A 25,350-nucleotide genomic window follows, 5' to 3' on the forward strand; every position below is an offset into this window, starting at 1 on the left:
CACAATATTTTTTTTCACTTTTGCTTCAGTTACTAGGAGGACACATGGCCTAGTGGTGCAGAGCTCAATTTTTATCTGGAACATTCATTGAAACAATGCTAGGAAAATGACAACTGTCTGTCATGCTGTTATGCTACATATAGGAACAAGCAATGTATAATTCTGACTTGCTGGTTTCCTTTTTTTTTTCCCCTACTGGCTGTAAATAGATTTAATTTTTACTTAATTAGGCATTTTTAATGCCATTTTCCTATCATCAGCTTGATTGCTGAATCAGGATGGGTAGAGATTGAGACAGTAATTCCGGTGCAAGGAGAGTTTCACATTATCATGCTCAGATACCTATAAGCTCAGAAGGCTGACTACAAGAGCACATAGGAGTGTGTCCACTTCTGATAAGCTGTACCGGACTTAAGCTTTTGGAAAATTCATAAATAAATAAAAAAAAGTTACCTATACAAATGGGAGCCTCAAAGTTCCATCCTTTGCTTGTGCAGGTTAATTGCTCTTCTCCTTGTAATTCAAATCCATATTGACATGTATAAGTCACTGTAGATTTTCCAAATTCTGAGCAGTATACGAAATCACCATTTTCCACACTCTTTGGTGTTCCACATTCTTCCTCTACAAAGAAAAAGTCTCTTTACAAGCTTTTAAGAAATTACCACCTTACTCTGGCAAATGGACAATATTCTCTAATACTGTTATAAATGAATTTTAGTGAAATTGGTCAAATGTTTTAAGGTGATGAAGAATTTAGTTGCTCATCTTTGGAAAAAAATTTATATGGAATACCTCAAGTATCTAATCCTTGTAAAATTATCATTACAGTATATTCTGAAGAGTTCTTAGTTAACATTTGCTCTCTAAAAACTTCTACCCTTATTGTTGTAATGCCTGGGTATCTCACCAGCCATTCAAGTTGCCAGAGTGAAGTCTGCAACTTGTATCTTTTTTACAGAGGAATTGGAGAAAGAAGAAGAGAAAGACACAGATTGGCAATGTGCACTTGCAGCCAAGAAAGCTGTATCCTGGGCTGCATTAAAAGCAGCATGCCCAGCTGGTCGAGGGAGGGGATTCTGCCCCTCTGCTCTATTCATGTGAGACCCCACCTGGAGTACTGTGTCCAGTTCTGGGGTTCCCAACATAAGAAAGACATGAATCTGTTGAAGAGAGTCCAGAGGAGGGCCACATAGGTGATCAGAGGACTGGAACACCTCTTTTATGAAGACAGGCTGGGAGTGTTGGGGTTGTTCAGCCTGGAGGTCTGAAAGCTCCAGGGAGACCTTATTGCAGCCTTCCAGTACTTAAAGAGGGCTTGTAAGAATGATTGGAACAAACTTTTTACCAGGGCCTGTTGCAATAGGACAAGGGGTAATGTTTTTAAATTAAAAGAGGGTCAGTTTGTAATAGATATAAGGAAGAAGTTGTTTGGCTTTTTTTTTTATAGTAAGAGTGCTGAAACACAGGCACAGGTTGCTCAGATAGGTGGTGGATGCCCCATCCCTGGAAACATTCCAGTTCAGGTTGGATGGGGCTCTAAGCAACCTGATCTAGTTGAATATGTCCCTGCTCATTGCAAGGGGGTTGGACTAGACAACTTTTAAAGATCTCTTCCAACTCAAACTAATCCCATTTCTAAGTGTTAGAACTGCTAAAGATGTGCATCAGACCAGTAATTCAAGACTTGCCACAATCAAAGTTAGTGCTCTAACTGCTACTTACTCTCCCCTCCTGTCAGAAAAGATTGGTAACTACCAGTTTACCTTCCCGATAAAATTCTTGCCAAGCTTCTAAATTCATCCCAGGTATATTGTTACAATGCTTAAAATCCTGTGGAAATGCTTCAAGTTGAAAGGCATCTGCTGGCACTTCAGAAATTCCTGTGTTGTCACAAATCACGCGGGACAATGAGTGTTTTTTGAGTTCAGCCTTTTGAGCTTCTGTGAAAACATTATCATTTTCCCACCAAAATCTGGAAAGATTGATAGAACATTGTTTGAAAAGATCAAATTCAAAGAACTGATTATTCTGCTTTTACAGCACCTTATATAAAATGCCAAAAATTACAGCAAAAAGTAAGTGGATATAACAACAATAAAACCAAATGCCATTACCATACAGAACTAGATTTAAAGTAATGAAAAGGTTAGTGTGAGTCTGTTGGACTGGTCAGCTCAGGTGATGTGTTAAAACCAGCTGGTTAAGAATATTTTTTAATAATGTGTGCAAAATTGCTTTTCATTGATGACACAGGGGCAAGAAAAAGTTTCAATCCTGAGAGAAACACTTGAAACTAATTTGGTTGAACTGGATGTTTACTCCTGCACATACCAGTACTCATAAATTGTTTTAAGCATAAATTAGAGGAGAGTTGCAGGAGTAGCCGTGATAGATTTCCCTATACCATAGCTTTTGAATTCTGCTTACCATTACTGAATGGTTACCCTGAAAACAGGTATTGCTGAATGCTCTTCTGCTTAATATGGAGTGCTTAATTTCCTAAGAAACCTGTAGATATGCAAATTAATTACAGTAGAAAAACATAAGACAGTAGTTGTGCTTTTGGTCATATAAAAAAAGTAAGCTAGGAGGACTGTCTGGAACGGACAGGACATGTTTTTTCTATTACATCAGATCAGGAGTGTGGTTCTAGAGCAGAAGAACCAGTTGATGCTACAAAGGTGTATCTATTAAATTATACACATTATATAAAATGTATATGTAAACATACACGCATATGTATATGTTTAGAGGTAAAAGGAAAGAAAACATTGGGAAAATAAGATTCAGAGGAAGAGTCAAAAAATAATCACAGAATCACAGAATAATCAGAGTTGGAAAGCACCCATGAGGATCACCTAGTGCAATTCCTGGCCCTGCAGAGGATGTCCTCAAGAATCACACCATGTGCCTAAGAGTGTTGTCCAAATACCTCTTGAACTTTGTCAGGCTTGGGGCTGTGACAACTTCCCTGGGGAGCTGTTCCAGTGTCCAACCACCTTCTGGGTGAAGAGCTATTTTCTAATATCCAGCCTAAACCTAACCTGATGCAACTTCAGACCATTCCCTTGGGTCCTGTCAGAAAGAAGAGGTCTGTTCCTGTCTCTCCACTTCCTTTTTTGTGGAAGTTGTATACAGTGATAAGGCCTCCCCTCAGTCTCTTCTCCAGGCTGAACACACCATGTGACCTCAGCTGGTCTCCATATGGCTTCCCCTCAAGGTTCTTCACCATCTTCATTAACCTCTTGTGAATGCTCTCTAATAGCTCAATATCTTTCTTATATTGTGGTGCCCCAAACTGCACACAATATTCAAGGTGAGGTCACACCAGCACAGAGTAGAGCAGAGCAATCCCTTCCCTTTACCAGCTGGCAATGCCTTGCCTGATGCACCCCAGGATATGATTGGCCCTCCTGGCTGCCAGGGCACTGTCCTGGTTTTAGCCAGGATGGGGTTAATTTTCTCAGTAGCTAGTGTAGTGCAGTGTTTTGAATTCAGAAGTGATAATACATTGTTGTTTTGGTTTTGCTGGGTTGTGTTTATCATAACCAAGGACATTTTCTTGCCTGTGTCTCATGCTCTACCAGTGAGAAGATACACAGGAAATTGGGAGGGAGCATAGCCGGGACAGGTGACTTGAACTAGCCAAAGGGATATTCCCCACCATGGCACGTCATGCCCGGTGTAACAGGCCGGAAGGGGCCGATCCTGGGGGAGGTTCGGGGTGCGCCGGTCCGCGGGTGGTGAGCAATTGTATTGTGCATCACTGATTTTGGTTTCTTTTCATTATCTATTGGCATTGTAGCTCATTCTGCTCTGTATTGTTATTAAACTGTCCTTATCTCAACCCACATATTTTACTCCAGTTGTTCTCCTCCCCATTCCTCCGGGTTGGGGGGGGAAGAGTGGGGAGGAGGGAGTGTAAGCAGCTGTGTGGTTCTTGGCTGCTGGCTGAGGTTAAACCACGACAGGCACATTGCTGACTCATAGTCAACCTGACATCAGCAAGGAGCCTCCAGGTCCCTTTCTATGGCACCGCTTTCCAGCATTGAATTCCCCAGTCTGTACATACTCCCAGGGTTGCCCCATCCCAGGTGCAGAATCTGGCACTTGCCCTTGTTAAACTTCATATACTACAGGCTGCTGAATTGGAAACAAGTTGTTCCAGGTTATGTGGCTGTGGTTAAGACAGTGTCTAAATTTAGTACATGGGAAGAAGAAATCCCGTCATGTTTCATCAGATTACTGGCAAAAGATTTTAGGGCTATCAGAATGGAATTCAGTCAGACAAAAATTTCACTTAGTCTTGCTTTCTGAACTTGAAGAGTCTGATAGAAGAGATATTTAGGAATCCCTGCTTACAGGCCTGTCAATTAGGGTATCTAGTTTGTAGTGTCACTGGTGCAGATAAGGATAACACCCAATATTCTATCTGACAAGGCACTGAAATGAGTGTTAGATTTTTACATTCTTATACTTACAGTGTGTCAAGTATAACATGCTGTCACATACTTCTCTTAGATATTTCCTGTGGTATTAATGACAGAATACCATTTCACATTTAAGTTAGCTACCACAAACTTTGTGGGAGAAACTTGGAGAATTCTTTCATTACTAGGACTCTCTTTTTCTCAGTTTGGAGTTAACATATTAAATTATGCTTAAGTATAATTAATGCTAGTAGTACTATAAGAAACTGAATAATAAGTAACATCGTAAGGCACTGCAGAAACAAAGCTGGAAGAACCTCCATAGATACTCCTTCTCCAGATAGAGTCAAGTATGCCTGTACAGTTTAGAGGACTTTCAACCACATTTTTAACATAGCTGATTCAAATGTTTGTTGTCTATGCAGTTGATGCTAATAAGATACCACCTTTATGATTAACATTGCTTTTTCCTGTGAGCTAATTAATTAACATTTTTTAAAGTTCAGATTTAAATTCTGCCTTGGTTGCTTACTTCCATAATGGTTCTTTTCCATAACAGTGACTTATAAGAGGAGTTTAAAGGTGAGTGTAAGGACCACATGTACTTAAAACACCACTGATAGCATAGCGTGAGCATTTTAAAATGAGTCTTTTCATAAAATCCAAAATAACTGCCACAAGTATGTGACAGAAATGAAAAAAAGTTAATTTTATAACTGCTTCAGGAATAGAAGTAAAACATAAACTGCTTCTTGCTCCCTGTTGTGACTTGAAACTGCATTTCTCCTGCCTTCCTGGTGTGAAGAGTTGTACTGGCACAAGATCCTGTTGGCAGAAGTGCAGGGTTGGGTGAAGGGACATCCTATGTGTCCAATGAGGCAATTCTAGGAGTACTCTACAGTCCCAGTCCACATAAGGCCAGGTATGTGGTGTTTTTATCATTCCCCTCTACAAAGCATGAATTACAGCTTTTTACCTATCCCTTCTGACATTACTGCAGTTGCCAAAGAAAAATGTTGAGATTCTTGAGGTCTTGAGCCCTGTGCAGGCCTCAGGGAGGTAACGCCTGGATAGTACTACATCTGTCCACATAGAATTTAGTGGCTCCTGCCAGATTTAACTTCTAGTGGTACCTTGCATTTTCACCAGGAGTGCAAATTTGGAATCCTCAGTACCATAGAAACAATATCCATGTCATCTGGAATTGAAACTGTATATGGACCAAAGAAGAATAATCAAAAGCTCACCCAGCAGAACTGAAAGACCTAAGACTAATATGCAGAAGTGGCAAAGAATGATTTATTTAAAGCATATTTAAGTTGTTGTAAAATCTCCATTGCTACTGCTTCTTTTTTTTTTTAACACAATTCAACTACATGAATAAACTCACCTGTCACCATCCCTTAGTGCTTTCATTTGCTTTCCAATTATGCATGCGAACAAGGGACCAGTTCTAGCACCTGGAAGAAAGTCTTCTACCAGACCACCAAGCCAAACATCAATATTGCTAGGATTATGGTACAATTCCATGATTTTTTCAGTGACATTGTGATTGCTTATTACTGTATTCAGGTCAGTGTGAGTTTCCAATTTTGGCAAACCGCAGAATTCTCGCCATTCATTGTAACCTGTAAAAATGATGTTAAAAGGAAGATTAGACTTGACTATTAAGCATGATATATGAAATAAATAAATTTATAAGCACTCTTTCTTGACAGCCTTAATCACAGTCATAGACAGTTATGTCTAAAGAAAGGCCTATAAAGATACGGGAAATTACGGCATGATCTGAAAGTACAGAATACACAATTGTTGCATCATTTTCTGAAGGAAAGCAAAAGTTTAAAACAATTCTTTCATATTTAAGCAATTAAAATGTGATAATCAACAATAGCAGCATGCACTGTGTCTTGAGATTTCTTGACTAGGAATACAGAATCCAGATGAAGGGTGATCAAGAAGCAATCTGAATTAAGTTAGCAACTAAATAATTTTATTAAGGAGTGTCCTAGGGCTCCTGTCCAGCTTTCTGGACAATAGGTTTCTTTTACATTCATAAAATCAAAGAGTGTTTTGGGTTGGAAGGGACCTTAAAGATAATGTAATTCCAGGAGCTCCTTGTTCATCTGTGCAAGTCTCCTGGCATTTTTGCCTGACTTCTTCTTTGTTGGTATCACAGAATATTTGGAGTTGGAAGGGACCTACGAGGAAGGTTTTTTCTGAAAGCAAAAAGGATTACATCAGCTGTCTTCCCTTGATCAACTAGGTGGATTACCAGATTTTACGAGTAGGACTTTTCCGTCATGAAGCCATGCTTGCAGAGACTAATGACTGCATTGCAGTTCAGGCATTTTTCAATACCTCCTAGAATAATCTCCATGACCTTACCAGGCACTGATGTGAGACTAACAGACTTGTAGTTACCACAGTCATCCTTCTTGCCCTTTTGAAAATTGAGACAATGTTAGCCCGCTTCCAGTCAAGCGAGACCTCTCCAGATTCCCAAGTCCATTCAAAAAATCATAGAGAGAAGCCTTGTGATGACATCAGCCAGCTCTATAAGTATTCTTGGACGAATCCCATCAGGCCCTATAGATTTATAGACAGCTGGAGCAGCAGATGCCTCACAACATCAGGGTCAACTGGGAGTTCATCCTTTTCACAGCCAGCTCAGGGCACTGGGATCCTCTTAGTCCATCATTGATATTGAAGACAGAGGCAAAGAAAATCTCTCCACCTTGTCTGTGTCCATGTTTTTGAGATGTCCAGCCTCATCCTGTAATGGGTCAATGTAATTTCTGCACTGTCTTTTGCCATTAATATATATAAAGAAACTGTTCTTATTGTCCCCTGCAGTTCTGGCCAGCTTCAACTCCAATTGAACTTTGGCCGCATGAATTTTCTCCCTACAGCAGTGGGCATCCTCCCACATTACCTGACCTTGCTTCTACTGAGCATACACCTTCCTTTTTTGCCCCACCTCCAAAAGAAGATTTCTGGTCAGCCAAGCTGGCCTTCTGCCTCATCAGCTGGACTTCTGACATTTAGGAATTGCCTTTTCCTGTGCCCTTAGGAGGTGGTGCTTAAAAAGTGACCAGCACTGATGCATCCCAGCAGCTTCAAAGCATTTTCCCAGGGGACCTTACTCCCTGAGCAGCCCAGAGTCTGCTCTCTTCATGTCCAGGTAGAGAGCTTGGTGTATGCCCTAAGAATTTTAACTCCACCATTTCATGGCCACTGCAGTCAAGGATGCCTTTGAGCTTCATACTGCAGACCAGCTCCTCTGCTTCTGAAGCTGTGGCATGCTTGTAAAATGTTTTCACACAGCCCTGTGAACCTACTGTACTTTTAATAGCTGATGCACTCATATTGAACTAAGCTCCAGCAGTCTTCCTCTAAGCAGGCACATATGCTGTGTTTCGTTTGGGCCCCCCACTTTAAGAAGGACTTTGAGGTGCTGGAGCATGTCCAGTGAAGGGTGACAAGGCTCGTAAAACGTTTAGAAAACATGTCTTATGTGGCACATCTAAGGGAGTTAAGTTTCTTCAGTCTTGAGAAGATGAGGCTCAGGGGTGACCTCATTGCTCTCTACAACTACCTGAAAGGAGATTGTAGTGAGACAGGGGCTAGTTTCTTCTGCCGTGCCTACAGTGAGAGGACTAGAGGAAATGACTTTAAGCCGAGACAGGGGTGGTTCAAATTAGATATTAGAAAAAAGATGTCACTGTTAGGGTGGTCAGGCATCAGAATAGTTTGCCTAGAGAGGTAGTGGAATCACCATCCCTGGAGGTCTTTCAAAGGCATCTGGCACTGGATGATATGGTTTAGTAGTTTAGGGATTACAGTGGTAGTGCTAGGTGGATAGTTGGACTTGATTATCTCAAAGGTCTCTTCCAACCTTGATGATTCTATCCATGGCCTGATGGGTTATTGCTGCTTGACTGTTAGTCCAATCTTACCCTGGGCTATTATTTAAAACCTTATGATTACAACCCAAATATAAGCAGTTATACTTGAGTTACTAGTTGGAAGAAAATTCAAGCAAAATCAGTAGACCTGGGAGTCCGTGATCACGGCCACGCTGTAAGTTTAATGATGCTAAATCAAGTGAACCATTATTGGACAACACAAACAGCTTTTCTGTTAACTCTTCATTCATCAGTTGATCTTGCACCTGCAGTTTTGCTGAATGTGCTAGAAGACCCCTTAGTAAAGGATCCAAGCCTCCTTCAAACACAAAAATAATACAGTATTACAGCATATATATAAAAGATCATAACTTTCTTAAAAAATGTGTACACATATGTTTCTATGTTTTTAAAAGACTGTTCCTGCAGGCTTTTACATTCAAACACATGCAAAAACCACTTTTAGTTTAAAATAGAATAATAGTGCAATGAAATATCTCCATCTTTTTCTTCAGGTGTGAAATAATTTGAAGGCTGTTAATACATTAATCCACAAACAAAAAGATATGAAACATCATCATCAATCATCCTTCTATTGCAAATCTACCAGACTGGTTTAATCTGGATAGTAACTTTTGTCTGATTCAGACAGCTATTCAATTCAGAATAATCATCTGAGTTCATGTTAGTATTCTGGAATCTGTTCAACAATTTAAATAAATGACGTAACTAAATAAGTGTTCCCATACCTAATTCAAGATAAGTACCTTTGAAAAAAGTTACACTATTCTGGGGAGAAAAAAACACACTCCAAAACCAGTTTAAATAAAACCATACCTTCTTTAATGAGCCTCCAAGGACTGAAGAAAACTTCATGTAAATGAAGATTTGGCAGCTCTGGATCATCTGAATACTGTGCATTTAATCGTCTTACTATCGGTTGGATTGTTGCATGACCAAAACGAAAAGCAGCTGTTGAAAATACATTAGAAACTGTAGGATTCTTTGTGGGATCATAGCCTCTATAGAGGCCAATATACAGATTAAAAGCATCTGGACCAATGATTTTGGGAACATAATCTCTTATAGTAATAATCTGGAAGAAAAGAAAAACAAACATTGTTCATAATTTCTATAGATGACTAGCAATGAATCCTAGAGGCTAAATGCCTTTTTCTTCACTCATCTGTGCCCGAGCATTTGGCATGACTAAGAGTAGTATTATCTTATAAACAATATCAGTCTTATTTTTGCAATAAGGAGTCAAATCAGCAGAGAGAATCCGTGGTGCAGCTCAGTACAGTGTAACAGTCAGACCTCTGTTACCCCTACCATAAACACTAGACCAAAGCCTCTTGAATGAAGACTACCAGTGTTGCTTGTTTACAATCCACCAAGGTAATCCAGCCCACAGGGAGGTATGGTGAGATTAAAAGCCTTGATTGTGATGGTGTAAATTATAATGCCATTAAAAATGGCAATGAGAACATGAAGCACTCTAAAATCTTTCAAGAATGTTTGCTAATATGAACAGATTCTCTTTTCAGACATATATTTGTTACGCAAATCTTCTTTACTTATTTGAAATGACCAGGCTGTAAAATACTGGTGCCCAGAACTCCCTGGTAGACATTTTATACTAAACTCAAGCCAATTTATAGACTTGTAAAAAGCAAATTTCAAAAATTAAAAGCCTGATAAACACCTTCCATCAAATGCTTTTTTGTATAGCATGACAGTCACATGAAAAAGCATGCGAGTAATCAAGGCAAAAAGAAAGAGGGGGAAATTTTGTAATGCACCAAATAATATGAAAGTGCATTATAGGTTAAAGATTATGTTGAAGTCAATAAAGCATAATGGGATAAATGTGAAGCATAATGAACTCAATAAAATACCTTATAGATTCAATATAATATGCAATAAATATACACATTTACTTTGAACTTGATATAGTGAATTTTGAAAAGCTAACTGGCATAAAATGACCTTATGGAAAACTTGCGTCTTAGGCACAGTGCAGAGACAAGCAAACCTTTCCAGAATTTGTTCACTTTCCTCAGAAGGCAGAGGTTTGTGTTTTCAGGTTAGGATGTGCAGTGAACAAAATATTTGAAAGACAATGGGTTAGAATTCCCTTTATAGCTCCTTTAATGCAACATATGAAACAAATAAAATAATTGCTAGAAATTAATACTGACACTGTTGTTTGAGAATTTAATTTTTTTTCTACATTCACAAAGGTTTTGCAAGACAGCAATTCTGTCTAAAGACTTTAAATAGGACTAGGTTAGTCATGGACACAAACATCCTGATATGACTAATTTTTTGGCTTTTTGTAAATGAAATCCCAAGCTATACTGCTTATAAAGGCCAGGCTCCCTGAAGGAAAGGGCATCTGAGATTTTTCATTTGCTCCAAGGGCAACATCTTCATTTCTTGTTTCCATGATAAGGGAACAGGGGCTGTCATTTCAAGCCATGAAAATTAAAAGGCTAAGGGTAAAAAAGAGGTTTAAGGCCTACCTTAAGCTAGGAGAGGCATCTATTTGATGGAAACTTCCAATGGATAAATAAGGCTCTATCAAATAGAGGTGAGTTAGACAACACAGGCTTAGTTGTGCCGAAGTACCACATCTAAAATCACAAAATCACATAATTGGCCAGTTTGGAGGGGGCAACAATGGGTCATCTGGTCCAACCTCTTAGCGGGAGGTTAAAAATTTAAGTAAAAAATAAATTGTATGTTAACATATTTTTGTGATATAAATTGGTTTAAATATGGTTTAGTAGGAAAATAGGCCGTGCAACAAATATCACAAAATGATAAAAATTTTTTTTGTTAACAAAAAATTTTTGTTTGTGTTTTAGATGAGACTTCTCTAGTGTTGGTAGAAAAACTAGAGGAGTAGTAATCTTGTAATTTTATGTCTGGGAACCATTAATGAAAAAGCAACTATATCTAATACATTAATGAGGTCCCCTCTCAGTCATCTCCTCTCAAGGCCTAACAGGCCCAAGTCCCTCAGCCTTTCCTCAGAAGTGAGGTGCCCCAGTCCCTTAATCATTTCTGTTGCCCTCTGCTGGACCTGCTCCAGGAACTCCATGAGCCTCTTGTACTGAGGAGCCAAGAACTGGACACAATTGTGGCCTCACTAGAGAGGAGTAGAAGGGCAGGATCACCTCCCTTGACCTGCTGGCAATAGTTTTCCTAATGCATCCCAGGATTCCATTGGCATTCTTAGACACAAGGGCACACTCATGGACCTCTTGTTGTCCAACAGGACCCCTGGAAGAGCATCCAGTATTTGTGTAGTCTTTGAATGCACCTTGCTTGAATTTTTCTGCATGAAGTCAAAGAGATGCTTGCTATAAGTTCTCATAACTTACACATATTTAAGTTTTAAAGAAGGTGTAAAAAACTGACAAACACCAAAACTATTTATGTTAATATTCTTTTGCATGCAATCCCTGCTCTCAGAGAAATATATGAAAGCTTTATTTCTTTTCATATTTGGCATAAATAATCATAGTACTTTCTTTCAGTAGAGTGTTCCTTCAACAAATGAGATTCTCCTGTGGAAACAAAGGTATGTACTTGTCTCAAAATACTTCAGTAAAATCAGACAGAAAGCGACTATATGGAAAAGAAATTGCAAGCAAGTATAATGAACTGCTCTGTCATTTATGGCTTGCTTTGAGTCTATTTATGAATAATAAATTAACTTTCAGGTATTTGCAGCAGCATAAGGAAAGTATGTGTATATAATGAGTCTAAATCTGAAAGGTACTTTGTGGTCTCAACTTGTAACGTTTATAAGATTAGTGGTAATCCAAGCTCCTCTTAGGATGCATTCATCACCACATAGTATCAATTCCAAGGTCTACAGAAGCTTCATGAAGAAAAAACTCTAATCAATAACATTTCTATTTCTACTGTCTCATGGTGGCCATTGTTTCAACAGTATCATTTGATGAAAAATGATGGCAAATGGGCACCGTGTTTTAACAGTTTACATGACTTTTGTAATTCATATTACCATATAGTTAGCATAGAGGTCAAGAGTATTTAAATATCATTCATTTAGTCATATCAGAGCAAAGAAAATGCTGATTTCTTGTCAATTTGGCAAGTATCCAGACAGAGACAGAATCTAAGTGTCTTACAAGTGTCAGAAAAGGCTTTGTACAGATCTTATATCGTATCATGTATCCCATGTGCACTGTTTATAGAAAAAGTAACTGAATCCTGACCTGTAAACAAGAAAATACTGCAAGTCAAACAGGCTGTTAGTATTAAAGGCAACACTTCTCATTCAGAAGGCAGAATCATCACAGGGATTCTCAATAGTCCTTATCAACTCAGTGAATATCCTGGCTGCATTTGCCTCCAGGCTGAGTCACTTCCAACAGTAGTCAGCCACACATTAGATATTTGGACATAGGTTACATAATTTCAGATTATTTTTGAGAACTTTTTGTTCATGTTAAAAGTTATTACAAGTTAGGTGCAGAAGATACAGAAATTCACATAATTTCTCATAATGTTCAGCAGACTTTCCTTGAAAAAAACCCTCTACATTAAAGTAGGTGTGAATGGGGCATAATTGTTACAAAAGGAAAATTTTAATAAAAAAGGCTGGAAAAGAGAATGTAAAAATATGTGAACTATCGTAAGGCCAAATGTGCATCTTGTCTTAATTTGTCATAACTGCAAAGGAATAGTATCTCACTGAAATAGTGAAGAACCAATTAAATGAAGCTTCTGCACTCGGAAAAGACTGCAGAAATAAAAGGGAACAATCAAACATAGCAACGATGTTTGATTGTTTCATTAAAGTGCGCGGTTAATTTGAAGTTCTCACTGTAAATATTAAAGGATTTACAGATTATATTGAAGTCCTAAATTTTATTTAAAATGTGATTGTATGAGTTCCATTTTAAATAAATATGAACAGATTATTATAGTTCTGTTAACAGTCTAAACTATACTCTTTATAAACATGAGCAACATATATTATTTAATAATATATATCATTTATTTATGCTTTGCAATTTCATATAGATTATTCTCTGAGAGAAGCTATCTAATCATCAAATTTCACAAACAAGTTGCATCCAAGCAGTTAAGTAAATGTATGTCAGCCTCAGAAGACACACACATTGAACCCATTCCTTGGATCATGGCAGAGAAGTAGGGGTGCAAGATGCTCAGAGAACACAAACAGATGGAGAAGGAAGTGAAAAAAACACCTATATCTATATATATATGCTGAAAACTAAAGGCTGTTGTCAGCTACTATTAGGATCAACTGCCAGTAACACCATTAATTTAGAGATGGTTCTCTGATACTGTAATAAATTTGATTCAGATTGATCTGCAAAACTCCTGCTTCACTGACTAGTGCCCTATCATCTGGCTTTCACAATCCAAATGACACATCAGGGAAAACTGTCTCCAGAAGGAACAGCACAGGTGTGTCCAGTTATAATCTGCAAACTACATATGTACAAAATAGTAATGTTAAGACTATAGCCGTTGCATAATCGAGTATTTTTTCTTCTGTTATTAAATGACAATGAAAAAATGTCTTTTTAAACAAAACATGAGGTAAATCAGGGTATGTATTTTTGCCACAGTATACTGCAGTGTTAATACTTTGTAGAATTAAGCACATGTCATTCCCATAAAACACAAGGGAGAGTTAACCACTGTTGTGGCTTGTAAAAACTACTACTTATCAGCAAAACTGTCTACAATACAGCCAAAAAAAAATCTGATTTGTCCAGGATATCAACAGGTAATATTATGTTTGGTAATCTTGTCAGGTCTCTATTATTAAAACTTTGTCACTAGAGATATTTCTGGTACCAAAAAACATCCAGGAGGAAACGTGTGGTCTAAAGGGAGATTTTTCATTCTCTTTATTCTCGAAAGAAGAGAAGGCTTTTTGTTCAATCCTCTATAATTACACACCCACAAGCAGAAATTATGCTTGAAAGTATTCATTCCAAAAAAAGAGAATTTTAGAAATGTGTAGCAACTGAAACAAAATTCGATAGTGGAAATCTCAAGGTAAATTCAACCAGGGCTGTCATTAGTGTGCTGGTTAGCACACCACATTAATAGAGATACTCCAATTATCTCCCTTGAATGAATGTCTCTAAACCAGATACATATAACTCAAACACATTTCTAATGAGCCATAGGCAAATCTCATTAGTCTGTGATACTGGCAGAGATAATGAGCAGCCCTGATCCATGCAGTGCATTGCCTAGCACAAAGCATTTTCTCTCAGGCCATAATGCTAGTGGATGTAAATCAGAAGTGTATGAATGCACATAGGCCTGATTTTAGGTTTTCACTTCTCTTCTAACAAGTATTTACAATTATTCTGACTTGTCAATACCATTATTTTAATGTAAATGGCATATTTACAGCAGAGGAGCTGGTATGGTTATAGTAAATAAAAAGCCAAACTTTTCAAAAGGACCTACTAAATACAATTAAATGATGTTACTTCTCTGAAGGTGTCTGGCTTAACAACACATCAGAAAATGCAGGTATTTTCTTAAAGGAAACATTCTTCATATTCCTCTTCGTGGTAGAAGAAAAATGTTTTATCAGAAAAGTGAAATTTTATTCCCTCCTTCCCCAATTTTTCTCTCCTTTGTTACTAATAAAAATTAAATCTCTTTATAGGAATCACAAAACAGATATGCTATAAACATTACTATGGACTCTTTTCTTCTGTATTTTCCTGAACTTATTTCTTGTGATATCTCGTGTCAATTGTAGCCCTTGAAGTTTGTGCATTAATGCCTTCTTGAGAACTTCACAGTTCACTACCTGTGAGAAAGCAAGCATTTTGTACACTATGTAAAACCAGAAATATTACTTTAAAATAGTTTCCTTAAAAAAAAAAAAACCATAAAAAAAGTATCTGAAAAGGCCTCTTCAATTGACAAAACAGACACTGCAAACTTCCGCATAAATATGTAGCAGAGTGGAAACTGCTGTGAAAATCAGAGCACTGAGCTGCCTGGACAAACGAAGCACCAGGACATGGCATTCAGGAATGTGGAAAACAAAACAAAGCTTAAACTTGCCAAATTTGAAGCACATGAGTAAGTTGGAAGGAAAAGGTAACGTGATCTCAAAAGCCACTCACAGAAACGTATTTGAAGTTTTGTGATCAATTATGTTCTAAGACATTCACTGCAATATGTAGATAAGAAAACAGGCAGCCAACCTGATGCAGAGCACCAACAATTTTCCGTGCTTCTTGGTAGACTGTCTCAGCACTCCAGTGGCTATTGATGCGTTTGAGGGCTTGGGCCAGGCGGTTGTGCTCCCTCAGCCAGAGCGTGTGCATAGCAGTCAGCGATGTGACCTCGCTGGATCGGCTGTCTCCAGCCAGAAAGCATTCAATCCTCTCACCTTCGCTTGCATTTGAGTCTTGTGCACAAGGTGATGGGATCTGGTCTGTAAAAGGCAGGTATTCCCGATGGTTATCATAATATTTAAGGTTTACTCTAAGAAGGCCTTCTTTGCTTGTTAAATTCCTCAGTTTGTTTTCAACAGCAGGGGTACTGCCATAGACCGTAGAAGCATCAAGGAAAGAAGTTAAACCATTGATCTGTTGTCTTGGATTTAGCACTGATATATTTCCAAAGAGAGTACCATGATCACCAGTGCCACATGCAGGAGATGAGCGGTAGAAGGGCAGGCAATCCATCCCCGTGGATAATGTGTCATTGGTGGTCACCTGCATAAATAAGGGTATTTTCTGAGGTCAAGAGAACAGCTGTGGATGCGGAATGAAGGCTTGTCTAAATATTTGCATCCTCTCGCTCATTTTTCTGTTGTTCAGATTTCACCTCCTTCAGTGACATATTCTAAATGCATAGAGATTGTTTTTCTTCAGATTTAAGCACAGAGATGAACCTTTGTTAAGCAAAGGCAGAAATAAAACCCAAAACCTTTACTCTGATAGAAGCTACTGATGTAATGCATCTACACCTAAATTAGTTTGGCTTCACAATCAAAACTCACCATAAAATGCATCACAGTGAAGATATGAACATCTGGTCAAATTCTGTTCTACTGAACAGCAAGTGAAGCAGCAGGTTTACATGTACGCATAAAAACATAATGATGAGCTTCAGTGTCTGCAGCAGCACACCGTAAAAGTTTTTTTCAATGCTGAATTCTAATCTAGTTTCCTAACTAAAAAAAGCAGATGTGAATATTCACTCTGCTTTCTGCCTGTCTCCCACATGTCCTCTCCCACATTATTTTACTGCGGCGGTGTCTTACAAGTATTAAATTCTGACTATCTTTATAAAAAGCAAAGGCTGCACATAGACCTTGCTAAATGAAAGACTGCCCAGTTCTTTATCAGTTTGATCTACATGCAGCTGAGACACCAAGGTCAAATGATGATCTAGCATTTCTGTGATAGTCAGCATGGATATAGTCTGAAACAGTCTGTCATTTCATTAGCTATTGCAAATATAGGTAAAGGGCCAGAGAGAGACCTGTGGGAGTTATCAAATAGATCTTGAGGCATAGGTAGGAATATTAGGAGAATACAGACTAAACCAGACAGCTAGTTTTGTCACAGAGGAGCACTGAAAATGGTATATGAATACTGTAACTGCTATAGGGAGGGTAGCAGAGATACTGGAGAGGGAGAGAAAGGAAGAGGGAGAAAGGCTTCATTCACATTGAAGGATAGTCAAGAGGAAAGCTCAGACCATCAAGTTTATTTCAAAGAAGAGAGTTCATCACTAAAAACAAAACCTGCCATGTTGCAAAATTACTAAAATCTGTCTGTGTTTTCTGATGTGGATTTGTCTTTACAAACTCCTGTTTTCTGAAAAGCACATTGTTTCCAAATTCTAACACTACTGCATTGTGTACCAACAATGACTCACAACAGCCTGTTCATTCAAAGAGTTTAAAAAAGATGAACTTAAATTAAAAAATGTATAATAATTATGGAGTGCAAATTTCAGGGAATATAATTCTAGTGTTAACAATTAACCAACATGAAATAGGTACATATTGCACGTACTAAACCTGCTGAAATATCTCAGAAAAAATAATATTTCAAAACTTGACAAAGAGAAAATAATGTTTTGTACAGACATCTGAGATAACCCTTCTTTTTTTTCAGAACTCTTTGGAAGAAGACAATGAATACTGCATGTTATATAAAATGATGTAATTTCTGCTTCATTCTTCTAATAATATAGAGATTAGTCTATGAAGATAGTACAGTCATTAAATTGGGGTTAACAGTAACAATGCAACTTTAGAATGAAATTAATGAGCTTCAAATAATAACATTGTTACTTCAGTTATTATACCAAGTAAAATTTTCTTGCTACTGAGAACTCATGTCAGTAGGGATTGATACCAACAAAGCATTCACATTAAGAAAGGGTTTCATTTGTTTTTAATTTTGTTTGGTAAATAAATTCTACCATTATTTCTTCATTGCCTAGGTTTCAGAAAATCAAGGTAGGTTATGTTTGAAGGAAATTACCAGCTTCTTCTTTTTCTTCCTTTCATTGATTTCTGAAATCAATAATTTCTCTGCCTTGTATTTTCTATTTTGTATTTGTCTCTGTTATTAAGTCTCATGCTATTATAGTGGTTTCTTGTTCCCTTCTGCTGATAATGTAAGCAGGTAGGTCATCTTGTACTACAGATACCTGAACTTGACAGTCACAGCATTGTATGCATTTGAGTGTCTCCTGCTTCTAGTTATCAGGAAAACCTGGAAGAATTCAGGTACCACTGGGGAAAAAAATGTAGGAGATGGCTTTAAGTTGTTAAACAGCAAGGCTCACAGCAAAACATATCAACAGCAAATGAAGTTCATACTGAATAATCTTTAGTTAACTGCCTCTGCAATTTCAATTCAAACCTTTCTGGTCCCCAGTGGAGAAAAAGAGCAGTAATGAACATTAAGGGACTGGCAGAGCTGCATAATGCCGTCCTTTCCCTTTTCAGGAGATAAGTAGTGTGCAGCCAGCAGCTGAATGTGCAAATGAGAGGCTCCTTACGTTATTATTCAAAAGACTTTAAAAATAATCCAAGTGAAAAAAGAGACCCTTTTCTGCTGAAATGGGTACAGAATCACAGACTTTTTCCAAAACTAATGAATAATATTCATAGGCCTTTTTTTTCTTTGCCTTGCATAGTTCTAGAGGGAAAAAACTCACAACAAAACCCTGCTTGGCCACAGTAGTTTTTCTGTATAGCTACATGTTGGTTTAAATGGTTATTATATATGCATGGTCAAACCTGGTTGTGGTGAAATTCTTTTCTGTGCAGGAAAATGAAAGCCATTAATTGTTTAAGTGTACAACATCTAAACTGTTAGTTAAAGAAAAATCTTTCTTATTGTGAATGTATTCTTTGGGAAATGACCTTGTAAAAGGATTTTTGCTGTAGGCTTAAAGAAAACCTAGTTTATGGTTTATGACAGTTTGCAAAAAAAGAAAATATGAATACTTATTTGTGGGCATGAAACTTGGAGGAGAGGCCATGACCCCATCTGACAGCAAGCTGCTGCCTCTGAAACAGAGAAGAAAAAGGCAAAGGCTCACTTTGCTGGTTGTTGAGCACATACTGACTGATCTATTTGTAGCTGAGACAATAACCTGTCATGTTATATGTCACCTTTTGCAAATAACCTTTTCTGTGGCTTTGTTTCTTTTCCACCATGTTGTATCTGAACTGTCTGAAAGCTTTTACATATTGTATTGTATTATGTGTATGCACCGTGTCTAACTTATTGGTGGCAATGTAATATCGAGCAAAGTCATTAGTGCCCCTATGAAAGTCTTTCTAATGCCTCATTATGTCTCAGCCCTAACGTGAAATAATAATCTGAAGAAACACAAGTTGTCTCCACCACCACCTGTGCAGCAGGCTGCTGTAAAAGAAGTATAAACTAAAGCTAGTGATTATTTTTTGGGGTTTTTTAACATCATGTGATCCTGAAGAGATACAGAAAAAAAGAATGTTCAGACTCTAGAAGAAGCTGCAGGCTCTATGTGAGAATCACTGGGATTCTATAGCCTTTATTATAAAAATGTCCAGAACCATGTAACAAGTCCACAAGCTGGGAAACTTATCTAATACTTACAGGGTTGTGCCTGAATTTTTTTTGTATGTCCTCTATCATAGCCACTACATCAAAGGTAACCATGGCAATGCCTTGACCTGTCCCCCTTCTAGGCTACACTGCTGAATAGGAGTGGCTTCCAGGCTACACTCAGTGATAGACTCAGTACACGTTCACATAACATCTTCAAGAGCATCTTTGAAATATTCTCTGTGATGAATCTCATCAGAGCTCCAAAACAGAAATCTGAAATCTGTGCCTTGATTAGAGCACTGAGGGATGCACTTCTGAGTCTATGCCATGAGAAGCTGTGCAGCTTCTTCCTCTCTGCACTGTAACGCCCCTCCCACATGAACAATATTAGCCTTGGAGTCCTTTCTTAAAGATCTCGTAAGTTGTCTCTTTTTAAAGCAGATGGGATTTCTAGGCTTGAATTAGTCAGGATTCAGTGATTAGACTTCAATGGTCCATGTGATGCACGTTTGATTCAAGTAATGGGAAACAGTATGAGTCTTTGTGGGGCATTTGCACTTAAAAATCAATACTAATTGTGCTATTTTAAAGAATATGTCATAGACACAAAATGAAGACTTCTGAAGACTTTTTCAGCTTTATATCTATAGCAAACAGACTTTTTAAAAATGGGAGTCAATATATTGTGTCATACAGTGCAGATGGATCCTTCATCACATCATGCAAGACACTGCTGGTCAGGAACTGGATGTCTGCCCTAGCCTCTCCTGATAAGACTTTTGGAATGGGGATGTTTCCAAGGCTATTACTTTATGACATAAACAAAAAAAATAATTTCTTGCCCCAGATGGCAATTTGTAAAACAACAAACTAGAGACTTTCGTCAGAACTATGACATAGTCTAAGTAATTAGGGTTGTTGTGGCTAATTCAGGTTACTCAGTGCCCTCAGTCACTCCACATCTGAGAGAATGTGATTCTTTCTGAATGCTCTCAACTATGCTTGCAAACTTTCAGAAGTCCATATCTCCAGTGTGAGAGATTTACCTGCCTGGGGTAAAATTCTAGGCAGTCACTAATTTCACTTAATCTTCCTTGTATTTTAAATTCCCTCACCAAATGGAAGACGAGACACTTTTTAACACAGGACTTGATTTGGTTCTCATTACAGTTAGCTGAATATTTTCTTTTATGTTTAATGAAAGAGGAATGAGGCACTTAAGGCAAAATGAGACTGTGGCATGTTTATCAACTACAGTTTCTTGAGGCAAAAAGGATTTTCTGTTTTGATGAAATTTATTACCTACGCTGGATTCAGCAGAAAGAGAAGCTGGCCAGTAAACAGGCTCCAACACTAAGGAAAGTAATTTAAGTTGCTCTGCACAGAGATGGGAGCATCAGCCCAAGTGATGTAGTGGGCATGGAACTCTCCTGTAGCATGAGTTGGGCAGGTTTAACTTTGAGAAACAAAAACATGGTTTTACTTTGCCACTCAATTTTTTGAGTGAAAGAATGACTATACTTTTAAATTAACTGGTCAAGAATAGAGGATCCTATATTTTTAACAATTTATGTTATTTTTCTAGCCCTCTAACAAGTTTGAATTCATGCTTTCTATCTGCTCAAAGCAAAGATGTGACATATGCAAGTTTCAGCAACTCCCTGAAGATCATTTTGTATATGTATTGAAAAGATAGCTCTCTTCAAAAGTTTGCATTACCTGCAAGAAGTACCTTTGTTTTCACTGAGTAAAATTAAGACCCTTTCACTTTATCTGGCTGGAAATATAGAGCCAGAATTATTTATGACTACTTTGCTATTTTCCCTAATGGAACTCAAAAAACATTAAAGGATGAGAACAGTAACATTAGGAGGGAATAATAAGTTTTCTCTGCAACAAAAACCTGGAGTAAAAATGAGGTAAAAAATTGATGTTTCCATTAAGCATACTTACTATATAGTTTATTATCTTCACAAAACAATTTAAATATCTACCTGTTTCATTTAATAATTGCATTGAGTTTCAATTTTTCTATCACTGTCTGCTCTAATATTTCTGGATGATCTATCAATTTGCTTCACAATTATTTCAGCATATGCTTATGACTAATGTGTTTTATGTGGCTCACATGTTTAGACCCTGGAATTTCTCTTGAAGAAATTAATTTAGAATCTTACCTTTATTGGAAAACATGGATTTTGTTTTTCACATGTCATCTGGCACTCCATCCCATTTAGGAAGGTGGTTCTACTTGTGCTCTGCGGTGTGAATGCAATGTCATGGTCTATGTACTGTCCCCATACCATAATAATATCAGAATACAGGTTGTCTTCAGTAACAGCCTCATTAGATGCGTGAATAATTTTTCTTGTCACTTCACGAACCTGGGAAGAGAACTAATTTACCTTGAGTGCCAAGCTTGCTTTTTACTTCTCACAAAATGATAAAACACAAATGTAGGGGGAACAGTGATAAAAAGCTGCCTTCCTCCCTCCCCACCTTTAGAATACTTTATACTGTAGAGTACTTTTAATGGATTGCCTAGAAACAAAACAAAACAAAAAACCCAACAACAAAACCCCAACCTCTGACAGACTCTTATTTCTGTTAGGAGCTGAGACCCAGGTGCCACAAGCAGGTTCAAAGACATTTCAGCCGAGTTTTTCTATGCTTGTCTGTGAGCAGTGTATCTTTGATCTGTTCCTTTCCACAGAATTTTGAAAACTATACATTTCTTTTAGACTGTCTAAAAGTTTTCTTTCTATTTATTCTGTTTTCTTGTCCTTTAAGAAATGGGTTCTGTTTGCTGGGCAACCTCAAATCACCATTGATACACAGAGGCTCTGGGCTGTACTGTAAATAAATGGAAGAGCTTATGCAGCCCAGGAGACAAGCTAGGTTGTGAATATAAGGTAGTTGAAAGGCCTGCTGTCTTTTCCCAGGCAGGGAGAAGCCAAAAAATTTCTGAGTCAAGTTACACAGAGATATAGATGCTCTAATGAGGAACACATGGAGACATTTATGCTACATGTCCAGCCTATATTAACAACCAAGCAAAACCATCAGAGCAAAATCAGCACTCAGTTTGTGAAGATAAGGGTATCATTATTCACAGGTTCTTCCCTCATGCTGCAAAATATTCCCTGGCATACAGCAGCTGCCTTAGAAGTCAAGCAACTGAAAGGGCAGCACAAAAAACAGTGTCACAGAATCTGTAATAAATATAAGGGCTATAGAATGAACGTATAAAGCAGGTTCTGTCAAATAGAATCGATAAGGACAACAGGCAACATGGGAATTGTTAGGAACATCAGGATTTATATTGAAATAGATCAGCATTTTAATAGCATTGGTGGCCACAAAACATAAACTTTTTTTCTTGCAGTTGTTAGTAAGATTTTCTTATCACTGTTAGCTTGTACAGCTACACTGTGTTCTACTATTGCTTTATATTAATCCTGATACATATCTATCACCTCCACATTATTTTCATGTTGCTTTTAAAAGGATATAGTAAGATATCTAAAAGTACAAAAGAGGCAATTATGTAAATGAGGAAAAATATTGATCACAGTTTTATCCTGTCAGTCTGAAACAAAGCAGAGAACCTTGTTGATGGTCAGACATGATGAGATTTGGTACAGTTGTACAATCTTGTTTTAGTGCATTTTACTTTACAAGTATGTATTCTAACGAATCTAGAAAAACGCAGTTTGTACTACCTACTGGAAATTTACCTATGTAAATGTCAGGTTTTCATCTTCGAGTGCTAAATTGCACAGCTTAGAGACAATGTTATTTAATTAATAACATGAGTTGCAGGTGACATTAACACTAAATTCTATTGCTTATCCTTATTAAACATACAATGTTTAAAATAACAAGACTTTGAGTCCATTAAAAGTCAGGTTTCAAAGCAGTGATAACAAACCAGAAATTGTAAATCCAGCCCAAATCATTGCTCACTGCTCTGGGGAATTTTTCACCAGGTCCTCTGAGCAAATATTTTTTGTTCGAACTTCCCTCTATAGCAGCTCTGCTATTTTTAAAGTATATAAGCTGCTAAAATCCATGAATATTGCAGTACTTTCTAAGCTCAGTAACTTTAGCTAGCTAAAAAATAAAGTTATGATTTGACAGCAATACTTGTTCAGTTAAAACTTGCTTAACTGGATTAGAAGAAATGTCCTATAAAACACCTATGTGTTTTATATTTATTTAGTTAACACCCAACCTGGTTTTCCCCCTCCTCCTTCCCTGAATAAAGGGAAACAAAGAATCATAAAATCACTGGAAAGTCTAGGCTGGAAGAAAACTCTGGAGACCACACTGTGCAACTCTATATTGAAAGCAGGGATTAGGTTATTGAGAACCACATCAACCCAGGTCTTGGGTATTTCCCATGAGGGATATTCCAGCAGTTGTCTAGGCTGGAATTCATATTCCAACCTTTAATTCCTATTGCAACAAAAGCCTATTCCAACATTCAATTGTTCTCACAACAAATTCATACTCTTGTATCAACACCAAATTTTCTCTGGAGCAACTTGACACCATCACCTCTTGCCATGGCAGCATGCATGCTTGTGAAGACCTCCCTCTTCTCTATAATAGCCTTTTCAGCATAAGAAAGCTATGCCTAGGTCCACCTTGAACAGCCTTTTTTCTACCTGAGCAATCATAACTCTGAGTCTGCTGGCTGTCCTACTTCTGGTGCACGCCAGGCCAGGCACACAGCTGGTTCATGCTGAGCCTGTTCTGTGCCACGGTACTTTTCGTCAGAGCTCACCCCCAGGGCAGTCAGTACTCTCCAGCACTGCCCCATGAGCTTACTTCAGCCAGGGGCAGAGGACCTCTCAGTACATGGTTGAGTGAACTTATCCTTTAGCAAAGCCAGTGGCTCCTTAACTGAGCTCCACAGATGTTTTGCTATGTGATTTACTGATGTAAATGGAGGCCTGTGGTGACAGGTATGGTTATAGCCCAGTGTAAGTATTTCAAGTGATCTTGTGGTGCACTCTCTAACCAAGGGTAGCTGGACTCCATTGTATCGGATGCTGGGATCCCATCCTCGAGGTTGGCTGAGCCCATCTTCATAGGCTGGTGGAAGCCACCTAGCCAAAGCTGTGTTGGATGCTCCCCATCTAGGATGTTCCCTATGAAAAGAAAAAAAGTGCACAAAAATAATCCAAAAAACCAACAGCAGCAAAACAAAAAACATCCTGAACCTCCGAATATGTTCTGAATATAGTACATGTAATACATTTATATTAACATTCTGAATATAAAATCTGAGTATGAAATAATATAAATATAAAATAATCATCAGCCAAGCAGCAATAAATATACCATTGCAATAAGATGTTCATGTAGTGATCTTTGAAAAGGCATTAACTACACATCTTCTTGAATGATGACATCAGCTCGACTCAAAAGGAAAATTAAAAAAAAATTAATTGCTAATGAATTATTACTATTTCACTTATGTTTATAAACCAAGTTGGTTACCTTTTGACATCTTTGAAATACTTGACATAAAGGTGATTTCCTAATAGCATCCTCATTCCCCATTAAATCAGATTTAAGTGTCTTTGCTAGCATCTTTAAAAAGATGATTGTTTAGAGCAATAACTAGGAAATCAAGGCTTAGAAAAATATAAAGAAGCCCTAGAGTAATGGCGAATAAAGCTTAAAAGAAAAATGGACATTTGTAATAGAGACGTAATAATTTAGAAAGACCCAAGGAGAAAGGACTGAGGAAAGGGCAGTGATGGCTGAATCCAGTGGCAGCTCTCCCTCTAGTTGCATCTATACTAATTTCTTGGGTGAAGATTTGGAGGGGGCCTGTGCACAAGTCTGAGCACTGGTATGCATTTTAAGTTGCTAGCACTA

At 37.8% G+C, this 25,350-nt stretch overlaps 1 protein-coding gene across 1 annotated transcript; it reads right to left on the reverse strand.

Annotated features, from left to right (window-relative positions):
• Positions 1–453: 453 nt before the first annotated feature.
• TPO (thyroid peroxidase) lies at positions 454–24,614 on the reverse strand (the record flags this gene model as incomplete). The annotated part of the gene is made up of 8 exons (XM_009071205.1): positions 454–624; positions 1,767–1,975; positions 5,824–6,061; positions 8,490–8,660; positions 9,179–9,437; positions 15,595–16,110; positions 21,636–21,842; positions 24,485–24,614. Coding segments are annotated over 8 exons (1,901 nt in total), but the record flags the coding sequence as incomplete, so codon positions are not given.
• Between the last annotated feature and the right edge of the window lie 736 nt (positions 24,615–25,350).

This window comes from Acanthisitta chloris, unplaced genomic scaffold, assembly GCF_000695815.1.
Source record: "Acanthisitta chloris isolate BGI_N310 unplaced genomic scaffold, ASM69581v1 scaffold4353, whole genome shotgun sequence".
In the NCBI taxonomy this organism is placed as follows: domain Eukaryota; kingdom Metazoa; phylum Chordata; class Aves; order Passeriformes; family Acanthisittidae; genus Acanthisitta; species Acanthisitta chloris.